The 24,723-nt window shown below is 43.1% G+C and overlaps 1 protein-coding gene across 1 annotated transcript; it reads right to left on the bottom strand.

Annotated features, from left to right (window-relative positions):
• Window positions 1-227: 227 nt before the first annotated feature.
• On the bottom strand, window positions 228-13,305 carry DACT2 (dishevelled binding antagonist of beta catenin 2). Its single transcript, XM_005518674.2, has 4 exons — window positions 12,739-13,305; window positions 6,907-7,039; window positions 5,206-5,493; window positions 228-2,785 (listed from the first exon to the last, which is right to left on the bottom strand). Exons 1-4 carry the CDS (start codon window positions 13,303-13,305, stop codon window positions 987-989), a joined length of 2,787 nt encoding a protein of 928 aa, XP_005518731.2. The 3' UTR covers window positions 228-986.
• Window positions 13,306-24,723: the final 11,418 nt, after the last annotated feature.

Consider the following 24,723-nt stretch of genomic DNA (forward strand, 5'->3'; position numbering starts at 1 on the left):
TTTCAAATTCTTGTAGAAGCAGGTGCTGAAACAGCTTTCCTGAGGTAGAGGGTGAGCGGACCCTGACTGAGCCACAGTGATCCTCTGAAAATATAAAAGAACCCCTCTGCACAGAACTGTTTCATATTAGAGACCAGAATAATTTTCTTTAGACATCGAAGTCAGACAAGCATAATTTTCAGAAGTACATTAAATAGTATTTATTGAGTTTGCAATTTCAGGGGCAAAGCAATAATCTCAGTCTCAGCTAATTACACACGGTGGCATGTTGCCCTCATGTTCTTTCATCCATTAGACAAATGAACAATAACATGGAACATCATAATGAGGGGGGTTGAAAAAACAACCCTATACTTTTTGTTTTGACAAGAAAGGAAGCAAACTGAAGTCTTGTTCTCATTCACAAATACACTTGCCTTCTTGATTAAGCATACTATGTTTTTATGGAAGAACAGACTCATTCTCCTGATGTTTGGGAGAAGGTATGGGATGGCTGATCTGATATAAAGTAAAACTATGTAGAAAACAGAGCTTTTTCCATATGACCACAATAAAAGCTAGATGGCTAATACAGACTTCAGACTCCATAGAATTCCTTACAAGAGGGAAGTATAGTTTCTCCTTAGCAAGTCCTTGTGTCTGGACTGATTCTCTGGGTACATATGGTTAAAAAACCACCAAGGCCTGCCTGTAAAATCTTACAGCAGAGGTTGTTTTCATTTTCACCATGGTGACCCTTTTGGATAATTAAAAAAAAAAAAAATATACACAGAGATTCATTCATATTTACAGAATAAATGGCAAGAGAGGGAATTAGATACAGTGACATTTATGTCCAGGCATTAACAAACAAGATCCCTTGTGTAGACTCAGGGATTTTTCACAGCTCCTTTAAGAAAGTTCTTTTCTCTGCACATGAGTCCTCTTACTTTGCAAATGAGAGCCAGCAGGGTATCTCACTGTAAGAAATAGATGCATGCTCTCCCTTAAACCATGGTCATGACCTTCAGAGAGGCAGGTTGGAACCTCCTTATCTTTTTCTTTAGTGCCTTTGAAGCTTTGATGCGACAAATTCTGGGCACTGGAGGAAGAGGCTTGGAAGAGGCCTGGACAGTCACAGATTGTCTGACTGAACCTTCTGGCCAAATCAGCTCATTTTCATCCCCCTCATCATAGTCAAGAGCAAGGCTGCTGCTGTTACTGCTGCCTTCTGAATCACTTTCACTGGACTCACTGTCCCCAAATCGGTTGGTTGTGAAATCGCTGACCTCCCCTTCGCTGGTCTCTGCGATGGTGGAGTGGAAGAGGGAAGAGCACTCCGCAGAGTACTCGGAGTGGTCTGACTCGCTTTTGGCAGAATCTCCGTGGTGCTGGCCCTTGGGGTGAGCCCTCATGCTGACGGTGCGCAGCACGCCGGCTCTCCTCGCTGGCTGCCTTGGCGCTCCCAGGCCAAAGCTGTGAGACAGGCCGGCCGGTTGGGCCCTGGCAGAGATCTCCACTGTGGACTGCCACTTACGCTGCTTCTTCCTGTTGTCTGTGTCTACACAAGCTGCTTCGAGGGAATACAGTGCATTGGCAGAGGTTTCGTAGAGCTCTGGCCTGGATGGCACAGTGGGGAGCCTGACCTGCACTGGGAACAGACTCGACTCTGAGCATGATCTGCCAGCCATCTCACCAGAATACGAAGGTCTCCGCACAAGGCTCTTCATTCCCTGTGGTCTTTGGAGCTGATGCCACTCAGCAGGCAGCTTGGTGGCCCCGTGAGACCCTCTCACCTTCTCCATGCAGAAGGTTTGCTTCCCAGGCCGAACGGCTTTTTCACTGTTCCTCCTCTTTATCTTCACCGCCTTTGTTTTGGAGCTGGCAAACTTTACCCGGACTTGATGGGATTCTGCGGGGACAAACTGAGCGTGAACAAACTCGGCTCGTGCCACTCGTTCATGACCCCCAGCGTAAGCCAATTTGGCATTGCCACACCTTTTGATGGGCAGTTTTTTGGGTGGGACAGCTTTAGCATTCCAGGTGTCTGGGCTAGAGTCCTCTTGACACAGCTGTGAGTAGGACAAACTGCGCTCCACGCTGCTCTCTATTGCTTCTGCCAGAGGAGAGCCCCTTGCTGCTGACTTGGCAGGATAACAACTATTCACAGCTGATGGCTCTGTGTCAGGCCGAGTGGATGACTGCTCTTCATTCATACAGCTCATGGTCTCCTGCTGCCTGGCAAATTCCCCCTCTGGCACCTCTCTTGACAGCTTCCCTTCAGCTTTGTTACTCTCCAGAGAACTCGTCTGTTTCTCCAGCTGGCTACTGCTGCTGTTAATTTTCACTCCGCCAGTGCTGGGGGTTATAATGAGTCTCTGGTGCACTGCGGCTGGCTGGCTCTTTGGCGAAAGCCACTCGCTGGCCTCAGCCCGACTGCTCCCTTTGCATCTTGTCAGCTGCAGTAATTTATCGATGTAACCCCCTGGCTTGACCTCGGTGGTTGGCCTAGTCTTAATCAGGCTGGGACCTGCCGTACTAGGCATAGGTTTGCTGGGAGGAGCTTGGAAGTCTGATTCTGGGGATGTTCCCACCAGGGAGAAAAGGGGACTTTGTAAAGCCACTGCATGGAGGGGGCTTGGGTAAGGATACACATCAATGCCATTCTTGGAGACCAAGTCATTCTGGAATTTGGGGTCCATGCTGAGCAAGTGCATGTCTCCATTATGGCACAGAGGCAACATGGATTTGGGATCCATTTCTTTCTGAAATCTAGCGTCCGCTGGAATGAGTCTTTCCAAGTCACCTATATGAATGGATGAAAATAAACAACCCATTTAAATCACACACGATTACGTTCAACCTGGTTCTTGCTAGAAGTGCCGTATCAGAGAGATGTAATAGCTTTTACTAAAACCAGTAGCATGGACAAAGAAAGTCATTTCAGTCTTCCAAGGTCAATGAATTTCTTTAAAGCTTTTATCACCTAAGCATAACAGAATTTAAAATGCCTTTTAATGCCAATAATAAAACTCTTACCTTTGCAGGAAATTTAAACTGTGCTACTTGGATGAAAGTAAATCTGTGCATATACCAAAAAGTTCTAAAATGTCACAGACCAGCAGGAACCCAACCAGACAAAAACAAGGGATTATTTTTATTTCTTAGCAGAAAACCCATAGATGAACTGAAGAATATTTATTTCCACAGAGGAAAAAAATCTAAGATGAGCTACTTAGGCAAGTGGGAAGTGTAGTCCCTGAAGATGACATTTGTAGACACCAATTCCTATCTCTTCTATTTTGGAGAACAGTCTGTAATGTGCTGTAATTTACTCTTGACTGCAGCACCCTCCTGTCAGAAGCACCTCCTGTGCACAGAGAGGAGAGGCTGTGCTCTCGTGTGAAGAAAGGTTGTTCCATCCATAGAACACTATGGTGCTCGGTTATCTCTCGGACCAAGAATACTAGAACCAATTACCTTGGATTTCTCTGTACTACAATGCAGACTTGAGTGCCAACAAATCCTCAGCTAACCAATTTCCTGGGTGCTTCATGCTATCATGAAACCCAAGCATCACATTCAACCACATAATTCATAAACTTTGTGAATAGTCACATGATGACTATCTATGTCCTGTGACAGGAAGCTTTCGAAAGACCGCAAAATTTTGGGGTGGTCTGCAGTGTCCTACCTATGCACAGACCTGCCTGCCACAGCAAAGGTTAGGATGACAACCTAACAACCTAATTTCATAATGAAAATTATTTAGGAAATTGTTGGCAGTGTGTAATGCTGTGTTCTTTTGCAAACAAACCAGGCAGGAGTCAAAAGCACGCTGTGCTTGCCGTGTCTCAGCAAGCTTTCTGCTTGCTACTGAATGAAAAGGAAATTGGTCTGTACTTGCAATTTCCTCTAAGGAGAGGAAAAGAGAAAATTCTTTCCCTCTTCAAATGATGATTTTCTGAAGTAAAATCCTGTTTCACTTCCTGCAATGTGGTCAATTTTGTAAGAATTGTTTCTTCAAGACTATAACCACTACTACCCCACTACTTTTGTTTCTCACTGTGGAGGTAGTAAGAGGCTGTAGCCAGGAAGAAGGGCTGAAGGAGGCCTGCAGTCTCTCTCTCATATCCCTGATCAGTATCAGCTATCTCTTTTTGTCCTATATTAAAAAAACCCCAAACATAAAGCCCTTGGAGTCTCAGCAACATGTTTCAAGGCAGGAAAGCTTCTGAGAGAACAAAATGTCTGCAATCTGGACATGGAAGTCATGGTTCATTAACCTCAGCTTCATCCCCAGCCTTTGACAAGCCTTTTATGCTATAATTACTGCCATCCCTTCAGGAGTGTCTACACACCTAAGTACAGAATAGGTGGTCTTTGTTTCTGTCCCAGGCAAGCCAGAGGTGAGTGAGCTCAGGTCAAGTAGCTGTGGGAATGATTCCAGAGCGGCACAGTACTTGAAATGATGTTCCCCATAGCTTCCCTGTTTCTATAATGGAACTGCTACACATCTCACTGGATCACTCTAAGAATTGTACTAACACTAGATTGCTTTGAGGCCATGGAAGAGCCCACGATAAGAAGTCACTTTACAGACGGTGAACACAAGATTTGGAATATTAATAGACTTGTCCATGTTGTTGAAGGTATGATGCAAATTCATGGCTGATCCACTTTTAGGCTCATGACTGCTTTCTAGATAGTCAATTAACTTTTGGCATTTGTTGTCCCTAACGGTACATAATAAATTATGAAAAAGGGTCATTGTGTGAGTCAACATTAATTTGTGTAAATAGGGAATTTTGAGTTTACTTTAAATTTTTCATATATCCCTGCATTTTCACACAAGGTATTTCAAATACATTTCACATGCAGGTAATTTAAAAAAAAGTATCTCAATACTCTTTACCATTTTATCTCATACACTGGAGTGTTTTTCCATTTCTAAATGTGTTAAGTCCTCATATTTGTTATTGTTTCATCCACAGATTTTTTATTGATTCATTCAATATTTGTTACTCTTTAAAAGTATCTGGAGTATGGAGACAAGGGGAAGTTGGACAATGAATAGTTTGTCTCTGTGGTTTTGATCCACTCTCACTTTGTGTATTGAAAATGAGAACTATATATTGATTACACATGGCTAATCAAGGTCCTAAGAGTAATAACCAGGAATCAGCCCTTCTCTTGAATTAAGTACCCCGTTCTGCTATCAATTACCTGTGGAAACTGGCCTTGGTCTGGACCTGGCAGGAGTCCCAGAAACATCTCTGCTAGCTGCAATCCGACATCCATCGCTGATATAGGCTCCCTGCTGTTGGAAGCTGGTGGTGTGCACAGTAGTTTCATCAGCAGACTTGGGTCGGTAATCAAACACGCTGAGCCTCGCTTTAGGGTGCTGAGAGCTGGGTAAGAGACTGGTGTGGGAAGAGGAGATGGACTCACTGTACACAGAGGTGCAAGAATTGGAGAGCGAGCAAGAACCACCGTCACTCAGGTCATAGAATCCTGCAGAGTTAAAATAAATAGGGTATTTTATATTTACAGCAATTAAACATGCTCTGTAGAAGAAAAGTGCAGAGAATAAAATAAATCTTCATTTTCTATGTGCCACAAGCCTAAATTTATGATCATTTATTAAGGTAACATCAGCAGAGGTATACTCTAATTCAACCAACATTTATTGGGTTTCTGCATATTTACTTACACTCCAAGCCATCTTGGCACACATATGCCTGCTTAGTTCTGAGGGTGGGATGGGATGAAGTGCTGCACCATCATGCCCATTTCTTCACTGGAGAATGTCTTTGGGGATTATGATGCAACTGGTGTAAGACAGGGACGTCTGACATCGTCGTAACTTGTACTAAGTGTGTACAAGCGCGGGTTGGATAGAGCAAAACTAGCCTGTGATCAGAGCTTCCAAGTCTGTGAGAGCTGGAATGTCTAAGGGCAGAGAATGGAGACTATCTTCTCTCTCCAGGTATTGAGATAACGTCCAGTAATTGTGGAAGCATTAAAAAAGGCTCTGTATAAATTCAAGGTAGGAAATTTTAATATTCCTCTCTATAACAGATAAGGAATATTTTCTTTTGAACTGTGTGCATGTGCTTAAGCACACAACTCCTGAACTCAAACACACAACAGAAACTTGCACACTTTATATGCACTCTAAGTACCAGGCTGCAAATCCATATGCTGTATTCAAAAAAATAAATAAAAAAAAATATCTCCTTGTCTCACTGAAGACTTGAGGCTTTGCAAAAATTCTGTTTAAAAGAACTATTTTCATTGTCTCTGACTAGATAACAGAAACCGGTTTTAACAGACATCTTGGCTATAAAAGTCTGCAGTACAGCTCTCTCTGTGAATCAGACCAGAAACCCGATACCCAGTTATCTTTCTGTCCATGAGAGCTTCACTCTGTTGGGGCAGTTTTTCTCAGTGTCTTTTAACAGTGTTGTTTTGCTTCTACATAAATTCATCTGACAGAAGCACTGCAATAGTGATTTTCAAAGCCCTAGTGAGGTTCAGAACCGTGGATTCAACCAGAGTGTTGATGTTGGTCTCCACTTTGCTTAAGTAGTCTAGCCATTTTACCAATGGTCATTCTACACTGCACAAGGTAATTAATAAGTAAATCTGTCTCCTTCTCCCATGTGAGGCTACAAGGTTTATTAAAAAAAAAAAAAAATTAAAAATCCAGAAAGAATACTGCTTGAGTGAGCATTTTCCAACTAAATCAACTTTGCAGGAAAATTCCTAGCAGTTCACAGTGTGAGCTCACTCTGTGCCAGATAACTATTATCCACCTCAGCCCCTTCTGACAAAATAATACAGAAAGAGTTTTGCTTAGCAGCTGACACTCTTCAGTTCTCCTAGCACCATACTGCTGGGAGTAAATAGCCAAGTGCACATTACCTGAGCTGGGCCGGCTGTCACTGTCCAAGTATTCACTGGAGGTCTTACTGACGTCCAATTTCAGCTCACTTATTCGCTGGTCGAGCTGATCCAGGTGGCTTTTCAAGCCCACATCCTGTCTCCTCAAACGAGACTAAATCAAGGGAAGAAGGAGGAAATGAAGAGTAATCACAGTTAGAATCTCAGCAGCAATGCATGAATTCAGGCCACCTGTGCCAGCAAGATTCTATTCTCATGAAGTGTTTTCCTCAGCTAGGGACTATTGGCACTCTGTAACCAGACTGACCTAACAAACAAGGATAAAACAGTTTATTAGTATGTATTGTCTTCTGCCCAGCTAAACATGTTCTCAAAACTCACTCTGAAGGCACTTACTTTAACTTTTGGCTTTTTTGTTACACCCATGGCAGGAACTGTGTCTCTAAATAGGACAGAAGTCTTTTAATTAATTAACATATTCTTACTGCACTGCACTTTGCCATACACTGCCTCTGAGCACAGGAGGAGATAAATCTTATGGATTGTCTGCATGAACTCTTAAGATGTGCTGGATTAAAGGAAACCACTGTGGCTGAGGTATCTTATTTCCCTACCAAGTACAGGCAACATGCCCACTCAGTAAAACCCTTGGCTTTGATGACATGTCTCTAAAGTTGAAAGGATACACTGCCAGAATTGTGACATCTATTTTACTGCAAGTTTTCCTAGCTTGTCTTGTGGCCAAGTAAGCTCCACGCAATTCCTGGAAGGAGAAGGTGGCATTTCAATATGGTGGGGAAATTACTGTATTAAAATAAATGGTGTCTCAAGATTGTGAATAATCTTCAGAAGCCAGCAACTAGATCTGCTGCCTGCTGCAATTACTGACCAGGCTGATCTGAGGTAACAGCTCCCACAGTTGCTCCCTCAGTACTTATGCCGCCAGCTTGGCAAGGCAGATGGCCAGGCGTGAGGTACCAGCCAAAGAGCCACAGTTGGTTTCTGTCACAAACTTCTCACATGACACCTGGCAAATTATCTAAAGCCCAGTCACTATTTGGGCAGCTTCTAGTTATATCACACCTCACCATCCATCCTACAGTACTTTACAGAAAGGTGGTCTCTTGAAATTGGTTGTAAAGTTGTGCTCAAAGCCCTCAAGAGGATGGGTTTCCACTCAGTAATGGTAAGAAAAACATTATTAAGATTCTTCTTTATGTGTACATTTCTTATTTAAAAACACATGTGGCAATTCTAGCAGCATTTTCAACCTCAAATATATAGAAATAAAAACTCTAGGTCCCCTGAACCAATTAAAGGATCTTAAAAATTAAATGACGTGCAGAAAATCAAGATCAGCATGTGCACATTTTTGCCTCCTTCCTTTTGTACAAATTATTCAGCTTTTAACATTTGCATAGGTTTCTCCATGGCTATAAATACTAAAAGAAAAGAAAGGTAAAATCCTGAGGTAATCAGTAAATTATTAGAAATTGTAAGAGAAAAAAAATATAGATGCCCTGAGTTTCACAAGAAAAGTCTTGGGCTGGTGATGCTGCTGAGAAGAAAAAAAAAAAAGATATTTTTCACTTGTTAAAGAGGACTGGAGGAACATATAAGACACAAGAACTAAAGCCCCTTTTTCTTAGAGTCACACATCTAGAAAGGCTTAAACTCAAGAGGCTCATTACTGCTTCCTAGAAAAATCCATAGCGATTTTCCCTCTTCCCATTTCACATAAACAAAAAAGAATGGAAGAAATGGATCATAAAGGAGATTTTCTATTCCATCTAAATGATGAATGTATGACCTCCTCAGTACTTCTTTATTTCATGCTAAAAAAGCAAAACCATGCCATGCCTTCTTCAATCCCACCTACTCAGGAAATCACGAAGTTTTGTTTCCATGGCTGGAATTAATTGCTTAATGATTAATGTTTTGCCAGCCAATCCCTCAGTCTGTGGTTTCTGATTAATGACAGAGAGGCCACAAGGCTCTCAGGTATTCAAACATTATTTATTATACCTCCAGGTTCTGTCTGCGTTTTCACAGCATTTTAACCAACACACATGATTTACATCTTCGTTTTTAACCCTTTTATGGTTCCTCACACCATTGGGTTTTCATGTTTCCAGCCGCTGACCCAGCTTTGATCTTCCAGTTAACTGCTTCCGCACTCTGAGAGGCATTCCTCAAACCATTTGGATAAGAATGACTTTTCCGGTGTGTTTGTTTCAAGCTGTTACTGCTCCAACACCCATGCTAGGCAGCACTCAAAACTCTAAACCCTAAACACACTCTTTCTCTATTCACAACATGAATTTTACACCTGACAAAACCTCACAGGTAAAACCATCTGTTTGCTTTGGGCAACGCAGCTGTGAAGACTTCTGGACACTGCACAGCATGGGAACAAACTCTCCAAATCAACATGTACTATCAGTGGACTACAGTTCTGGGGAGGCAAATCTGGGAAATCATCATACCACCCATTTTTCAGAAGGAAGAACACTCTCTGAAAAGCAGGTTCCTTTACACCAACACAAGTGGGCATCCCAAATCAAGGTACCAAAACCCACTGGTCATACTTGACTATTCTTCTCAGCTATTGATCTCTTCAGTCAAAGCGGGGCTGTTGACACTTCTTGGTTGTAGATTAGCATCCTGTAATTCTATTAATCTAACTTCATTCTGGAATGCACAAAACGTAGCACTGTTTTCTAGTTTTGCCCATATAAAAATTAGTCACCTATGAGTCTTTTTGTAACTAATGGTGCAAAGCAGCCAGTTTCAGAGGGAAATTACTATCATCTATCCCAGACACCTGTAACAGAGCAAGGGAAATTCTTTCCAGAAGGACCTCTTTCTCTCAGCTGACAAAGTTTTTTGTTACTTAAAAAAAAAAATCCCCTTGTTTAAAAGATGTTTTCTTCTATTTAAAATCATCTTAAGGGGAAAAAAACTGGGTAAAATGCAGGGTACCAAATGTTTGTTTTTTTCTCCTAAGTATAATGTGTACCTTCTCACATTTCTATAACATCAAAAACAACCTGAAAGCTTGCAAAACAAAATCATCAGATTCAAATAAAATCAAATAAGATTTATAAATATGTTCTCTGAGGAAAGAGCTGAGAAAATACTGGATGTTGCAGCCTTCGATATCCACCTACACTGACAGCAATCATAGATTTCTTTCTTTACATTAGCCTGAATTTGCATCTCTTCTTTTTCCTCTTTGTCACCATGATACAGATTGGCTAAGAGAAGTTTAGCACCTTCAGGATCTCTGACAGTGGGTGGCATCACTTAGCTCTGCTCCTCTTCTGCTACAGAATTGACCCTGCCTGAACTGTAGTAATTTGCAGTTGGCAGAAAAGACATCGGCCACCAAAAGGAGCCTCTAGCTGGGGCAAAAAAGGGCATGACTGTTAGGGATAGCAGACTCCACAGCAGAGTGCTAGAAGGCCAGCTGATCACTGTCTCTGGTAAATGTTGATGGGGAAGAGACTGAGATTCTGGAATGGCATCCAGACATGGTGCCTAAGGCATCTGATGGCTCTGCTCTGTTATTCCCATTAGTCAGACTTGAGTCCTTAAGGTTTCTGCCTCTGCTCTCCTGCTTTGCACCCAACCATATTATAGGAGAAGCCTGGCTTGACTTTTTATCTGCCTTATTGCCACTGCTAAGATCCCTTGAGCCACTTTCAGCTGAACAGCTTTCTCATTTCACGTTGTGAGGACCAAACTTTTTACGAATTAGACTGTGACCATGCTAAAGCTCAGGGCTACAGTCCTCTTTGAAAGGTACACTGCAAGACAAAGTTACACTTACACTGTTAATGAGTTTCTCAATCTGAAATCTTATAGAGCAGCAATCTTATACTGCATCATCCATGGCCCAACAACTGTTGCTGAAGACATATCACTCCTTGAGCAATGCTGTGCTTTGCATTTTTTATTGTTTTCAGTTTTAACTTCATTTCCTGCAATCATGAACGGAACTTTCATGAGTTTTAAGTGTAATACCCTGCTCATGAGTCACTGGGCAAGTTTTCAGCCTGTGGTCACTGAGATCCTAGATCTGTGAACTACTTCTAAAAGGACTGTGAAAAGCCTGTTTTCAACTGGGTTTACTTTGCTACTAAGGAGATTTGAGGTATGCACCTCTACTCAGAGATACATTTGCAAGGGGAAAAGAAAACAACAAAGGTACCTGGAGGCCTGAACAGTAGTAGAGTTTGAAAAGCCTCCAGCAGCTGTGGGTCAATCAGAAGACCTCTGGATTACTACTTTAGGCATTCACACAACTGTATTTTTGCTGAAGAACCCTGGATTTATGTAGTTCTGAGTCATTCTTCTCAAGCTGTATGAACACTTCCCTCCCAAGAGACATGTTTCCTATAATTGCACTGGCACCTACTGGTGAAATCCGTCCCTCTCTGGAGGTGTGCAGAGTTATTCTTGAGTCCTCTCAACTCCTGCATTTCTAAAGGGCAGCAATTAAAGGGCTTTTTTTCCTTCCATTTTAATGGCTAGTTTCTCCCACGCTCTTGGAAAGCCTTGTAAGGTGCAAATAAGTCCTGACAAATTAATTTTCTATTTTAATATTTTATTTGAAAAATATAAGACAAATGAGTAATTACAGCACAACAGCTGACATGAAAAAAGTATGCTCACTATGATCTGAGCTCATTGTGTGATTCTGTTATCCCACTGGCCTCAAATAGGAAATAAATGCCTTCACTTTTTTTTTTTTTTTTAATAATTAAACAAAGAAGAAACGTAGAGTCATTACTTAAGATTATCAATGACTGGTAATCAAGTGGCTGGCTGTCCACATGTCTTGTATTTTCTTAATTTAATCAAGATATGCCTGCTGCTGTGTTTTCAGACGGTGGCTAGGTTTCCCTGAAGGTTAAAGCCCATTTTATCCTCCTGAGATGCTGCCTTAGAAAGCTGCCTCCGGGGAGCGAATAACCGTGCTGCTTTCACACCTGATGGATAACTGATGGCCAAGACTTGCACCAGTATAGCCTGAATTAAGTCTGAGTTCACTGAAGCGTGTAATTGCCTATACTAGAGATTAAAGCCCTTTACCCTTTGATTATCGTCTCACCTATGAAACTCGTTTCAGCTACAACTCAGAATTTTTTTTTAGTTTAAAAAAAACAAAAAACCCAGTGTAAGTGGACGGTGTAGCACTTCAAATACAAGCTCTGGCATTCAGCTATTCTTCCCTTTTGATCAAGCAATCCGTGGAAAGAACAAAGTACTCCCGTCCCACGAAGCGTTTCCTGGCAGAGCGACTCCCGCGGGCACACATGGCTGCGCGCTCCCAGGCGGAGGCGCAGAGGTGTGCGCGCACACACCCACCCAAACCCCGGAGCGCTTATGCAGGTGTATCTCACCCCGCGTGTCTCTTGATCTCCTATGCAAACGGCTGCTGCCATCGACAGCCGAGCGCTGTATTAGTCAAGTTAATCATCGCCTACTCCCCGGCTCCGATGAATGAGCGGTGCCGGGTTAACAACTTCTTGCCCTCGCTGGCACGGCGCCCGCCCCCAGCGCTGCCCGCTCGGGGCCCCCCGGGTGAGCCCCGCCTGGGCTGCGGCAGCGCCAGCCCGTGACAGCGGCGGTGCCGGGGCTCGCCCCGACCGCCCCCGGCCCGGCCGCTCGCCCCTGCCCGCGGGGGGACGGCGGCTGCAGCGCCCGGCCCGCCCTCGGTGCCGGCGGCTCCCGAAGGGGAGCCGGGTCTCTGACGGCCCAGCGGCGCTCCCGTCCGCCCGCGCTCGGCACCGCGGCTGGGCTCCCGGAGCCGGGCACCGCGGCGTGCCGTCCTGTGCCGTCCCTTACCAGCTGCTCCTTCAGGGCGGAGAGGGTGGCCTCCAGACGGTGCTCCTTGCTGTGGGCGGACAGGGGCTGCTGCTCTCCGCCCGCCGCCGGCCGCTGCGGCATGGCCAGGGCGGCCCGCACCAGCTCCCGCTGCTTCTCCCGAAGCACCTGGAGCTCCTGGAGGCCGGCGAGGGCCGCCCGCAGCCTCTCGCCCACCCGGCCGCGATCCCAGCCGCCCGGCCGCGGGGCGCCCAGCAGCATCGTCAGCGTTGGGCCGAGACACCGGCCATGGCAGGGGGGCGGCGGGGAGGATGCGGGGCTGCTCCCGCCCCGGGCCGTGCCTGCGCTGAGGCCCCCTCGCCCCGCTCCGCCGCTGGCACCGGAGCTAGTGAAGCGGCGTCGTAGCGGCTCCTGCGGTTTTGGAGGAGAGGTGGGGACGGGGGAGGGAGAGAGGGAGGGCGGGAGCGAAGGGAAGAGGCTGCGGCTCCAGGCAGCGCCGGGGCCACCTCTCGGGTGGATACGCGGGGAGAGCAGCCAGTACTCAGCGCTCCCTCCGCCCCGCGCGGGGGCGGCTCCCGCCTGCCCCATCCCCATCCCTGCCTCTGCCCGGGGGGTGCCCTCGCCTCGTCCTCCGCCCCAGCAGCGAAGTGGGATGGGGTGCCCGCCCTCTCCCGGCAGAGACAGGGGCCGGCGAGCAGGCACAGCGCGCCGGAGTGAGAGCGCCTATTGCAGCCGGGAGCGAGCGTCGGGGATGCTGCGGAGACCGGAGGCGAGCCGGTTGTCCCGCTGCTGCAGCGCGCAAATTAAAGTGATGCCAGGATACGGTGCTAAGAGCGCTCGCGGGTATAACAACGATTGCCTCGCAAGAACGTGGAGCTTGTGACTCTATCTCTCCTCCTCCCGGCTGGTGGTGCTTCCTGCCAGGCAGAGGCACAGCACTGGCGCTCTTCATCTTGCTCTCCAGAAACCGACCCAACTGGGATCTCGCGGCACAAGTTCGCTGTTTTGTACTGAATTGTTGATTCTCACTTTGGAAGCAGGGCAGAGTCCTGTCTTGTGAGGTCAAGGTGTAGTTCATACCTCCCCTCCTTCCCCGCCCACCCCCCCCCCCTCCCCAAAGTCATTTGAAGGGCTGAGGATGTGCTTTGAATGGGACATGAAAACACAGTTGGCCATGGAAATTCAAGACTGCGGTGCCATTCCTAGCAAGAAATGCCAGCATTTAGAGCTCCCAAAACAGGCAGCTGCAGCTTCTTTGGAGGTAGCTGGTTAGCAGGCAGCAAAGCCAGAATGCACAATCTGTAGTGATGCAGTAGGAGACAAGAAGCCCTGATAGCAAGAGTTTGATGAACACAGTAGAGACTATGCTACAGGAGACATTTTTTCTGCTGCCTACACAGAAATAGGAAGCATCTACATTTCTGAAGATCACTGTGTACCACACTCTAGACTCATGTAATGTCAGGAGAAGTGTATTCTTATGTATTTAAAGCAGAGATCACATGCAAAGCCCATCTGTCCATGGTTATCCTGTGTTCAGTCTGTGGCATATCTTTAAAAGTTAGCACACTCTAATTTGAATGCTACTTGTCTTTGTGCTGGGATAGGAGTTGGGTGAGCAGGAACCATTTACTCTGTCATCTGTTCATCAAGTAGTCTCTCTCAATGCCATGTGTGGGTGCCTGTGTCCACTACTGAGATTACAGCCAGTTTATCTTTTCCTGTACCAGTCTCTAGCTTTAGGAGTGTTAGGAGTACTAGAGCAATGCCAAATCCACCTCCTGCTGGGGGCAGAGGGGCAAATTATTCATGTGTTTGTTCTCAGTCCTGTGCAACACATTTGATGGTCTCAGTAAGACCCAAGCCTTGCTTTCATCGTGCCACTTTCAAGAGTTTTCCTGTAGCTTGAAGACTTGAGAACAATATTTACTTTGCAAGTTTGAGCTGTGTTAGAAGGGGTCTGGAGAGGTCCTGTTCTGACAAATTATGTAGGAATATTCACAAATGTCTCCAGCTGCAGATGGAAAAAGAATGACTGGTGGTCATCCAGTGCTTAGTTAAAGTGTGTATGTGGTCTGACTTGTATGACATCACCTTAGTCATGTTTTTTGTTGTTGTTGGTTTGGTTTGTTTTTTTTTTCTCTTTAATGAATACTTTTGCTATTTTTCCTTACCCATTCATCTCATGGGGCTCCCCTGTGCACAACAATGCCTCAGTGCCATGATGACTGAACTATTCATCTACAAGGTGGAAAGAAAAACTGAGTTCAATGCTGAGATGCTCTTGAAGGTTCTGACAAAAGAAGCATGAAATTCTGCCACCTCTCAGATGGAGGGGAGCGAAGAACCAAACAACCATCACTGTGAGGCATGTGGCAAGAATCCTGCAAAATGCCATTGCAGGTATGAGGAGTGAAGCATTTGTAAATCACTTGGCTTGGCACTTGTTAAAACAGACATACAGCGTGGTTCCTTATTTTATTCAAACCGTGTTCTAACATGACCAAAACCGAGTCACCAACACAACTACCACTTAGTATATACTTGCTAGGAGAATTAGATATTATAAGGTCATACATTTTTCTTTTTTTTTCCCCCCTTTCTTTCCCTTGCAAGGAACTGTTATCCCTGGTCCTTTGTTCTTCGTCTTCTTTCATCTTTTTATCTTTTCATACATTAAATCCCAAATGGGCTATATCGCAGCAGTATCTTTATTTTAATCAGCTTCCTTATTATCCCCTCTGTTATGCTGATTACTTTCTTCCATAGAACCCTTATGATTTCACTTAATCTTTTCAGAATACTCTACAAATACCTTGTGTTATCAGATTTCTGGGGGAAAGAATAAAAGGTGTGAATCGCCCCCAGATTTAAAACCCTGTGATTATGTGGGGAAAGGGTTGTGGCAAAAGTGAAAGTTTCATAGTAGGGACTTAGAAAATTTCTGCTATTCTTAATTACTTACGGAGAAGAATGTTCAATATTGATATTCTGTAAAGTTTCACTAGACTTTAATAATTGAAAAAAATTAGCAGTCTGTAGCTAACACCTTATTTTGCTGCCTAGCTTTAGCACACTGAATCCAAATGCTTATATGTTGCTTATACTTTTCAGGAACCAAAAGGTTTGACTTTTCATTTGCATTAATTCCATTAGTTTCAGGAACTCTTGATTGATGTAAGACTTGGCATAAAATTTCTATTTTCCACCCACAGATCCTGAGGTAGAGATATTTAGTGGAAAAAGCTGTAGTGAAGGAATGATATGATTACAAAATCAGATACCAAAACAGTAGGAAATAAAGCAATTTGTCTACATAACCTTATTTAAGTTCTGATTTGTATGTTATTATTACACAGTGTTGTTCCATGGGTGTGTTCCTCAGTAAGTGTATAGAATGAAAGATACTGCTCAATGTTCTCTGTCCTCATGCTCCAAACTATGCCTTATTTACTGCAGATCATTTAAACTGTGCTTTGCAAATAGATATATTTGCGTTTTAAAACTATACTTAGCATTCTAGCTATTAAGAGTCTCACAGTATAAATGAATGAATGGTGTCTTTACACCGTCCCAAAAGTATAAAGCTGCTTTTGTTTAATAAGGGAAGAAAGACCTGGGGCACTGAGTTTCATTACAGAAATGTTCGTTCATTTTAGGTGCCCACTGGAGATGTCTTCGGCCTTCTTTTTCAGCATACTTACAGTTAACATGTATCCATCTTATTGTTTCAAACAGAGCTCCCTTTAACTTCTTTTCCATTTCTGAGCACTCAGCACTTTGGTAAATTGAATAGTGGGCATTCCAATTTGAATCCCTAGGAAAATGAGAAATATAGTTAATGCACCTCATATGGAGAGAGCTTGGGTGTGCCTGCACCTGTGGTAGAGACATGCCCTCAGAGCCCCATAAACTCCCAGAAAGGAGGCAGGTGTTATTTACCCTCTTTGGCAGATGGAGATGTGCAAAGAGGTTAACCCTTGTACACAGGATCAAACAGGAAATCTGTGGTAGGAATTGAAATTGAAGCCAGATAATTCATGTGACCACAGACATTACTCCCTGTTTTGTGGATGCATATTAGCCAGTTTATGTGAGACTAATTTTAGGGAAAGGACAATATTTATTGACCTCCAGATGTGTTTAAAAGAAAAGCAGTTGAATGTTTGCTTTGGATGAAGTCCAAAGTACACAAAATACTTTGGTGTACCACACAACTTCAAGAGCTAAATTGCCATTTGCTTCCCATATTTGCTCATGTTTTGCTGTGAAAAATAATTCAGAGGGTGTTTACAGTAACATTTCCTTATGTAGGGATATAAAGTCTCCCTGCATAGGCTTCATTCCCTGTATTTCAGATGTGTTTTTAAACTGTATTGACATTGTCATGTGTGACAGTAGGTGAATATGAATCTATTTGTTTAGGACTGTTTCTTGACATGACAGAAACTCAGTGCATGCACAAGCATCCTAACTTTACTAGCCAGCCTCTCTGTCCTCTTGCTGTCCTGTTTTTCTACCCTGTTAGACTTTTGGCATTGATCCTGTGTGGGATCTCATCCCCCTGTTTAAGGGGGTCTTCTGAGCTGTTGACATCTGGTGGATATTTAGAAGGTTAGTTGGAGGATGCAGAACAGTCCCATGTGGATTGAGGCAAGTCTATCACAAGCCATTATCTTACTCAAGATAAGGCAAAGTTCATTTTTTGTACCTGTCACTCTTGTTCATTGTATGCCCAAGACATGTTCTGAGCATATCCTTTTATGTAAAAAGACTGAGGCACTGCTTAGCAGTACAGGGTTCTGTTAAAATGTGGGCTGGAGCCTTCTGCCAGTTTTTGGAAATGTTAAATTCGATCATTAAGAATATCCCAAAAGTGTAGTAAACCCTAATGTTGCATACACACAGTAGAGTTAGTTCTGTCCTTGAGAATACATGGTAGTGTGTGCATCCCTCTGTGAGGTGGCTCTAAGTAAACTGCCAGCATTCAGGCGTTTTGTCTAATTAGCAGAACAGCTGCCTTTGAAAACATTCTTCTTAAGGTCTGATGTCTTGAGGATTATTTAATTAGAAAGAAGCAAATCACTGGTGTAAATGGCTCTTTGTTGAATTCAGGGGATTTGTTTTGAATTGAAAAAAAATACTTTTTGAACTATAGCTTACATGTTAATGGATAGGGAAGAGGAAGTGAGAGTGTAGGTCTCAGAGATACAGCTTCTACGACAAAACCAGATTTGAGTTGATGGAAATCTTTAGAAGGAGGGATCTTCTAAAAACATTACTAAAATCCTGTCTTCAGCTACAAGAGATTAAGTGATGTCCATCTGTTTTTGTGCTTATTTCTGTTTATTTTTCATGGGGTTGCAGATTGATTCTCTTGTGACACTCCCAGCAAACTGGTGGGGGTTGCAGGGAAGGGAGGAGGGAGGAGGCGTTGCTGAGGATGGTCACAAGCTTAGCATGAAAGTGCTTATTCTTGTCTCTCTCCAGTTGATGCCCTCCAAACTGAAATCTTTGCAGCTAAAAATCTGTATTTTGGACCACGTAAAAATTTGTGCTTTTCCATAAACTGGTGGCTAGATAGGCAAACTGGGGAGGGACATGAGCAAGTGTTGAAAAGATGAGTTCCTCAAGAAGCGCAGAACATGCAGGAGAATGGAAGGAATCAGGTAGGCAGAAAGAGTGGCACACAGTAGTCAGAATGAGTCTGGGGGCAGAAGTCCGAGGGTTAAGCTAGAAAACAGGGTCAAGGGTATCAGTTATTTAGAAAGAAAGGGGGATGTGGAAGCCTAATAGGAAATGGGAAGAAAAAAAAGTCATACAATTTGGTGTGATTATAAAGGCTTGACATCCTAATTAGCAGGGAAGAGGGTGAAGCACTAGGAAATAGCTTGAACTGTGAAAGATCAAAGTTTCCAGTAGATCATAACTAGAGGTGTCTGGGGGGCACATGGCTTGGGTATGATTGGCCTGAGGCCAGTGCTCGGAGAGTTGCTGCACCTCCATGTGTTTAGGGACACAAAGTTGGTGTAAGACTCTTTGGAAATAAAATAATTTTTTTTTGGTTTAATTTTGGTATCACTAAGAATGAGATGCCAAATTTGAGTGGTGGATTCTTCTGCCACGTGATGGAAGAGTTCTAAAGGGAGGATCTAGACCAGAGGGCTGTCCCACAGGGGAACTATCAGTAATTTGCTGCCAAGAGGCACAAGGGTCCCTCCTGATCACTTCAAAACCCCTTCCCAGTTCAGAAGGAGGGAGCCAGGCTGCCTGATTGGGCTGGGGTTCAGGCAAAGAGGAAATGCAGGCATGACCATTCTGATGCCCTTGTAGCTTTGGCTTGCTTTGTCCAACCCTGCTTTGAGGTGGCTTGTAGCTTTGCACTGGATTGTGCTCACTTGGTGTAGATTGCCCTTTTTCACCTCAGCTCCTGCTAAGAGCAGTTTGCAGGTGAATGCTTACCACAAATCAGGCACATAAAGCCAGGACACAGTCTGCCTCACACTGTTATGTCAGAAGATTGTTTCTCTGCATTGAGTGATACCCTGTTTAACACCTATGGGTTTCACTCATAGGCATACTGATGAAAATTCAGAACTGCCTACTAGTCAATCCTGATACCAGTACCTAATTCTCTCTCACAGCCACCCTGCTCTCTGTGTTCTTTCCCACCAATTGCAGCAATTGTAATTGCAGCTTTGTAAAAAAATCTGTATTTTTTCCCCCAGAAAACCTCACTTTCTTCCAGTCCTCCTGATTTCCTGTTGGCTCTGCAGCAATATTTTTCTGCCATCATTATAATTCATAATGCTTAGCAAGTTCACATCATGCAGAGATTTAATTATAATCTTGTTTAAAACCCTCTTCTTGATTGTTAATATTAAATGTGAATTCCATCAGTGTTGCAGTAGAGTTGAAGACCCTCTTCCCTGTTTGGTTCTTGGTCTTCATTATTGCTTTTTTCATTCTCTTCAACAGCTTTTTAATATAGTTGATCATGTTTGCATATCTAAGCAGCCACTTTTTCCATTTGTATGCCAGGTTACACCAAGTGATTTGTAATCCTTCATTCCAGGGTCTGCTCTCATTCTTACATATGCAGTTTATTTTTACTTGTGGCCTTTTCTGCTATTATTGGACATATTTTTGGATTGCACAGCTGACTTCTAAAAATATTTTGAATCACAGTCCTGTTTGGTTGATTTAACCATTTATCGTTTTTATTTCCCTCTAGTCCAAGGGATCATAATTTTCTTCTTTCACTTGCCCAGCATTAGGAAGAAATTAATCCTTCAAAGCCCTAGTTACACCAATTAGATAATTGTTGTTCCATTGCTTTTTTTTCACACTGTACATTTCACATCAGATTCTTAACCAGTATTTTCATGAGGATTTGTCTTTTCATCATTTGTGTAATACTCTCTGATATTTCTGTTTTCAAAATTACATACTTCTCTAAAAAATAAGCAAATCCTGGTGTGTATGAGATCTGAGTCTACTTCTTAAAAAAAAGGAGTGTGTTTTCAAAAGAAAGTTACATGCCAATATGCAGTACCGGAGTATAAAGTATAAATCCTGCCCTACTGCAAAATTCCACTGATTAATTCTGAGGCCTTATGAAAGAAGGACACTATCTTTTTTCCTGGATAGATGGAACTTAAAATTTAGTTAGCACAAAAAAACCCCAAAGAGTCTTTCTGCAATGAGAACAAAACACAATGCCAGAAAAAAGAAAGGAGGAAGAAAAAAGGGTCCTTTCATGGCACTGTAACAAGCTTAGTTAAGGATGGCAAAAGTTTTCAGGACATAAGGTTAGAGGGCCCCAAGGCACCTATTCAGCGAGATGTGTAAACACTCACCTAACTCTAAATAGGTGAGTGGTCCCACTGAAGTCAAAAGCACTATTTCTATGCTTAAACTTTGACACAGGCTTTAATATCTTGCTAAAGTGAAGCCTAAAAACCTACTAATTTTAATCTTGTCAAATATACCTCTAATTTCTGGGTCAACAGGGCATTCAGAACTAAACATCTTCTAATAAGAAAAGTTAGCTAAAGAATAGCCAGGAGAAAAAAGAAAGAAAGAGGAATTCTTCTTAGGTTTTTATAGCATGCTGATTTTAGCTAGTGTTTGTGTTTATTTGCATTGGAGATCTGTGCAGGTAGTGAGGGTTAGACTGCAATGCAGAGGATGGCATGGTAATGTACTTTTATTGGCTAACAGGCATTGAATGCACCCTTAACTTCCTGGACGCTCATAGATATGTTCCTTTTGCATTCTTTCACTAAAAGCATGAAAAAGCAAGCCAAAAACCTGCTGACTTACAAAGACTGTGATTTTATTTGGCATGCTTTAAAATGCAGTCTCTTTTCTAGGAAAGATAAAATGGGGCTGATCCAGTTTTGACCACTTACCTGAATGGTTAGGGGGAATGTTTTTGTGAGCTTTGTGAGCTATATGATAGTGTATAAAAATCACACAACACTGGAAAATGTTTTCCCTTAAATGACTTGTTTGGGAAAGTGCAGATGTGCTTTTCCCCGCAAAAGCACGTCAGGGTAAGCAAGATCTGAGATGGGAGAACAAACCTTATCAAATTATTGTTTCATTCTGATAATGTTAAATCCTTTTCCTTTCATTATGATGGATGAATACGAAAACCCATATACTGAATCCTGTGTTTCCGTCATAGCTTTGCTCCTGTTTATAAGAAGGAGCAGATATATGCAAAACATGCCTTCAGAATTGACTCAGCCATTCCTGCTGAGTCTACCCTCAAAGAATTATTCACAGAGCTACGCTTATGTCTCCATTTCCTAAAGCTGGTGCCTATCTTGGCCCCATAGCTAGGTCATTAAGAAAACCATAGCAGAGATTGGTGCAGCATTATAAATTGGCAAAAATTACTGGTGTACGTCACAACACTGCAGTATTCCTAAACGCATCTGTGGAGCAAAGTGATATCAAACTTCTCTCATCAGTAAAGCCTTAGCTTCATTCTATGTCTAAAAAGAGCAGTGGCAAATTAAAATAGTGATATTTATTTCCTTTTCACTTCCTTCTTTCCTGTAACGGTTAACTAAGCTAGCTACTGAATAAAATTTAATTACTTTATAATGATTCTTTGCTCTTAGGCATATTGCAGAAGAGCTGTGCTGGCAGGAAGATGGTGCTTATTTTCTGAGACTATATTTTCACCATGTTATGCAACACCAGCAGGTTTGCAAAACTCCATATCAGTACCAACAGTTAATATTTTCCGTGCTTTTCCATTTGCATGTTGGGTCTGCTGAATTCATCATCGCCTTTGCAGCAGGGTGGTGACAGGGCAGTTACAAGTCATTAGTGAGCTGTGGAAAAACAAATGGAAAACGTATAAGCACACTGAGACGCTGGCTGTGTGCTCAGCAATGGGATGGGCTAAAGCACATATTGCACATTCCAGGATGGGGAAGATGAATGGGAGATGCATAGCTGGTCTCTAGTTCCTCAGCCACTGAGGCTGTGGAGTTCGTGCTTTGTTTAACATTTCTGTTCACTTTTTTAAAAAAATGTGAATAGGCTGTGAACAAACACATGCAAACACACGTATGCATTATCTATGGCTGACTTTGCCATGTCACCATCTTTAAAATTTACTCCTCTTCAGCAATTTTGTCAGATGCCTATGAAGATTCCTTGGTTACATTCTTAATTGTACTTTTTTATCATACTAATTTGATTGCAAAGTATGTTGCCATGTGAACACCTGGGAAAGACAGGGACCAGGAAATTGTAACTAGAATTTTTTATCAAATACTGGGTTCTTAAAATCACTCTAAGTATTATAAATTAATATAAGCAGCCCATGCCCAAGTAATCCTTAATCATAATTTGATTGCAAAAAGACATATAACAGAGTTAACTGAGCATGAGAGGTTTTGGTATTGTGTGAAATACATACTACTATGTTTTCTACATACTACTATGTGTAACACCTTATTCATCACCACAGGAAACTCACACAGCCTCATTCTGTTTCCATGTTTTTCTGATGTAAGAATGTGAACATACAAGACCTCTCTTGTCTTGCTATTCTTCTTGGCTTGCAGTGATACAAGTTACTCTTCCCACCTGTGTCAGCTATAAAATAAGCGTCTGGAGTCTCATCTCCTGCTGAATATTCTTACACTCACCCTCAGAGGGTATTGTACAGAATTTGCTTCAATGGACAAGAGTAGTCGATCTTACAGAATTGACAGTGGCTTATGTCAAGAGTGTGCTGGGTTAAAGCTGCATCAAGGCTGAAACAGAAGAGAGATTCCCTAATTCCTGGAGAAGCATAATTCAGTTATAGCACTACTAGAAAATTTCACATGGCAATGACTCTACTCCCTGAATGTTGAAGTTATTGGAACAGATCCACTTTAAGCATACCTGAATCCAGTGTGAAAAATTAAGTTTGGTCTGAGCTTGACCTATAACATATAAAACAGACTCCTGCTGTGTAGGTTTGACCCTGTGGATGCCAAAGCTTCTCTCTGCTTCTCAGATGGACATGGGAGAGAAAATACAGTGGAAGGCTCCTGAGTTGGAGTAAGGACAGCAAGACATCACTCAACACTTACTGTCAAAACAGCCTCAAATTGAGGAAATACATTTATAATCAATCAAAATCAGGTTAGGATAATCAGAAGTACAGCAAATCTTAAAAATACCTTCCCCTGATCCCCCCTCATTCCCAGGCTTAGCTTTATTCCTGTTTCTCTGTCTTGTCCCCTCCAGCAGCTCAGGGAGATGGGAATGGGAGTTATGATCAGTTCATTACATATTGTTTCTGCCACTGCTTCCTCCTCAGGAAGAGGCATCTTCCTCCTGCTTCAGTGTCTCACATGGAGACAGTCCTCTATGAAGATCCCCAAAGTATGTCCTTCCCACAGGCTGCAGTTCTTCCTAAACTGCTTCAGTGTGGGTCTCTTTATAAAGGATGCGGTCCTTCAGACACAGCCTCCTCCAGCATGACACCCCATGGTGTCACAAGTCTTACCAGGGCCCTGACGTGTGGGATACCCTCGGGGTCACAGCCTTCTTTTGGGCTCTTTCATATCTGCAGGTAGATCTCTCTGCCCTGTGGTCCTCCATGGGCTGCAGGGCACGGCTGCCTCATCGTGATCTGCACCATGGGCTGCATGAGAGTATCTATTTCCGTGCCTGAAGCACCTCCTCTCCTTCCTTCTGCACTGACTTAGGTGTCTGCAGACTTGTTTCACATTTTTTTACTCCTCTCTTCTCTGGCTGCAGATACATTTTCTCCCCTTCTTAAATATATTCCTACAGAGGCATTAATTACCATTTCTGATTGTCTCAGCTTTGGGCAGCAATGCATCTGTCTCAGATCCATCTGGGACTGCATATGTCAGATATAGGGGAAGATTGAATTTTCTCGGAGAAGCCACTCCTATAGCTGCCTCCCTCCCCCAGCCTCCAAAAGCTTGCCATGTAAATCCAGTACACCTGGTAATAAGTCCCCTGGATAACAGACATGCTGCCATTGGGAATGGGTGCAGCACAACTGCGGGAATTTGTAGTGCTCTTTTTTCCACTGGCTGTGGCAAGTGTGCTTTGGTGCTGTTGGCGTATGTGCTCCCTCAAATACCAGCGCCAAAGAGTTGGGAAAAGAATTTCAGAGGAGCATTTACTCCTCACAAGAGATTTTTGGTTATTGCTATGTTTATAAAACACTGCAGGCTGTGGTGCACTGGTACACGGTTACTGCCACACACACTGGTGTGAGAAGCAGAAAAATATAGCACTGCTAGAAGGCAGCCATGACTTTTAGGTCAGCAAGGGACAGGCATTTCTAGAGCTCAGTCAAAGCTTTGACTACGTGCCTACTACATTAATTTAATCTGGATCTTGGAGAAGGGGTTTGCAGTTGCAGTGTCTATTTTAAAGTGTTTCCAAAGCTAGATATTTATCAATGATTGTAGAAAAAATATCATTAACACTGTCAAGAATATCCTGAAA

This window comes from Pseudopodoces humilis, chromosome 3 (genome assembly GCF_049639895.1).
Source record: "Pseudopodoces humilis isolate 2021_Gansu_Grassland_sample_001 chromosome 3, ASM4963989v1, whole genome shotgun sequence".
NCBI lineage: Eukaryota > Metazoa > Chordata > Aves > Passeriformes > Paridae > Pseudopodoces > Pseudopodoces humilis.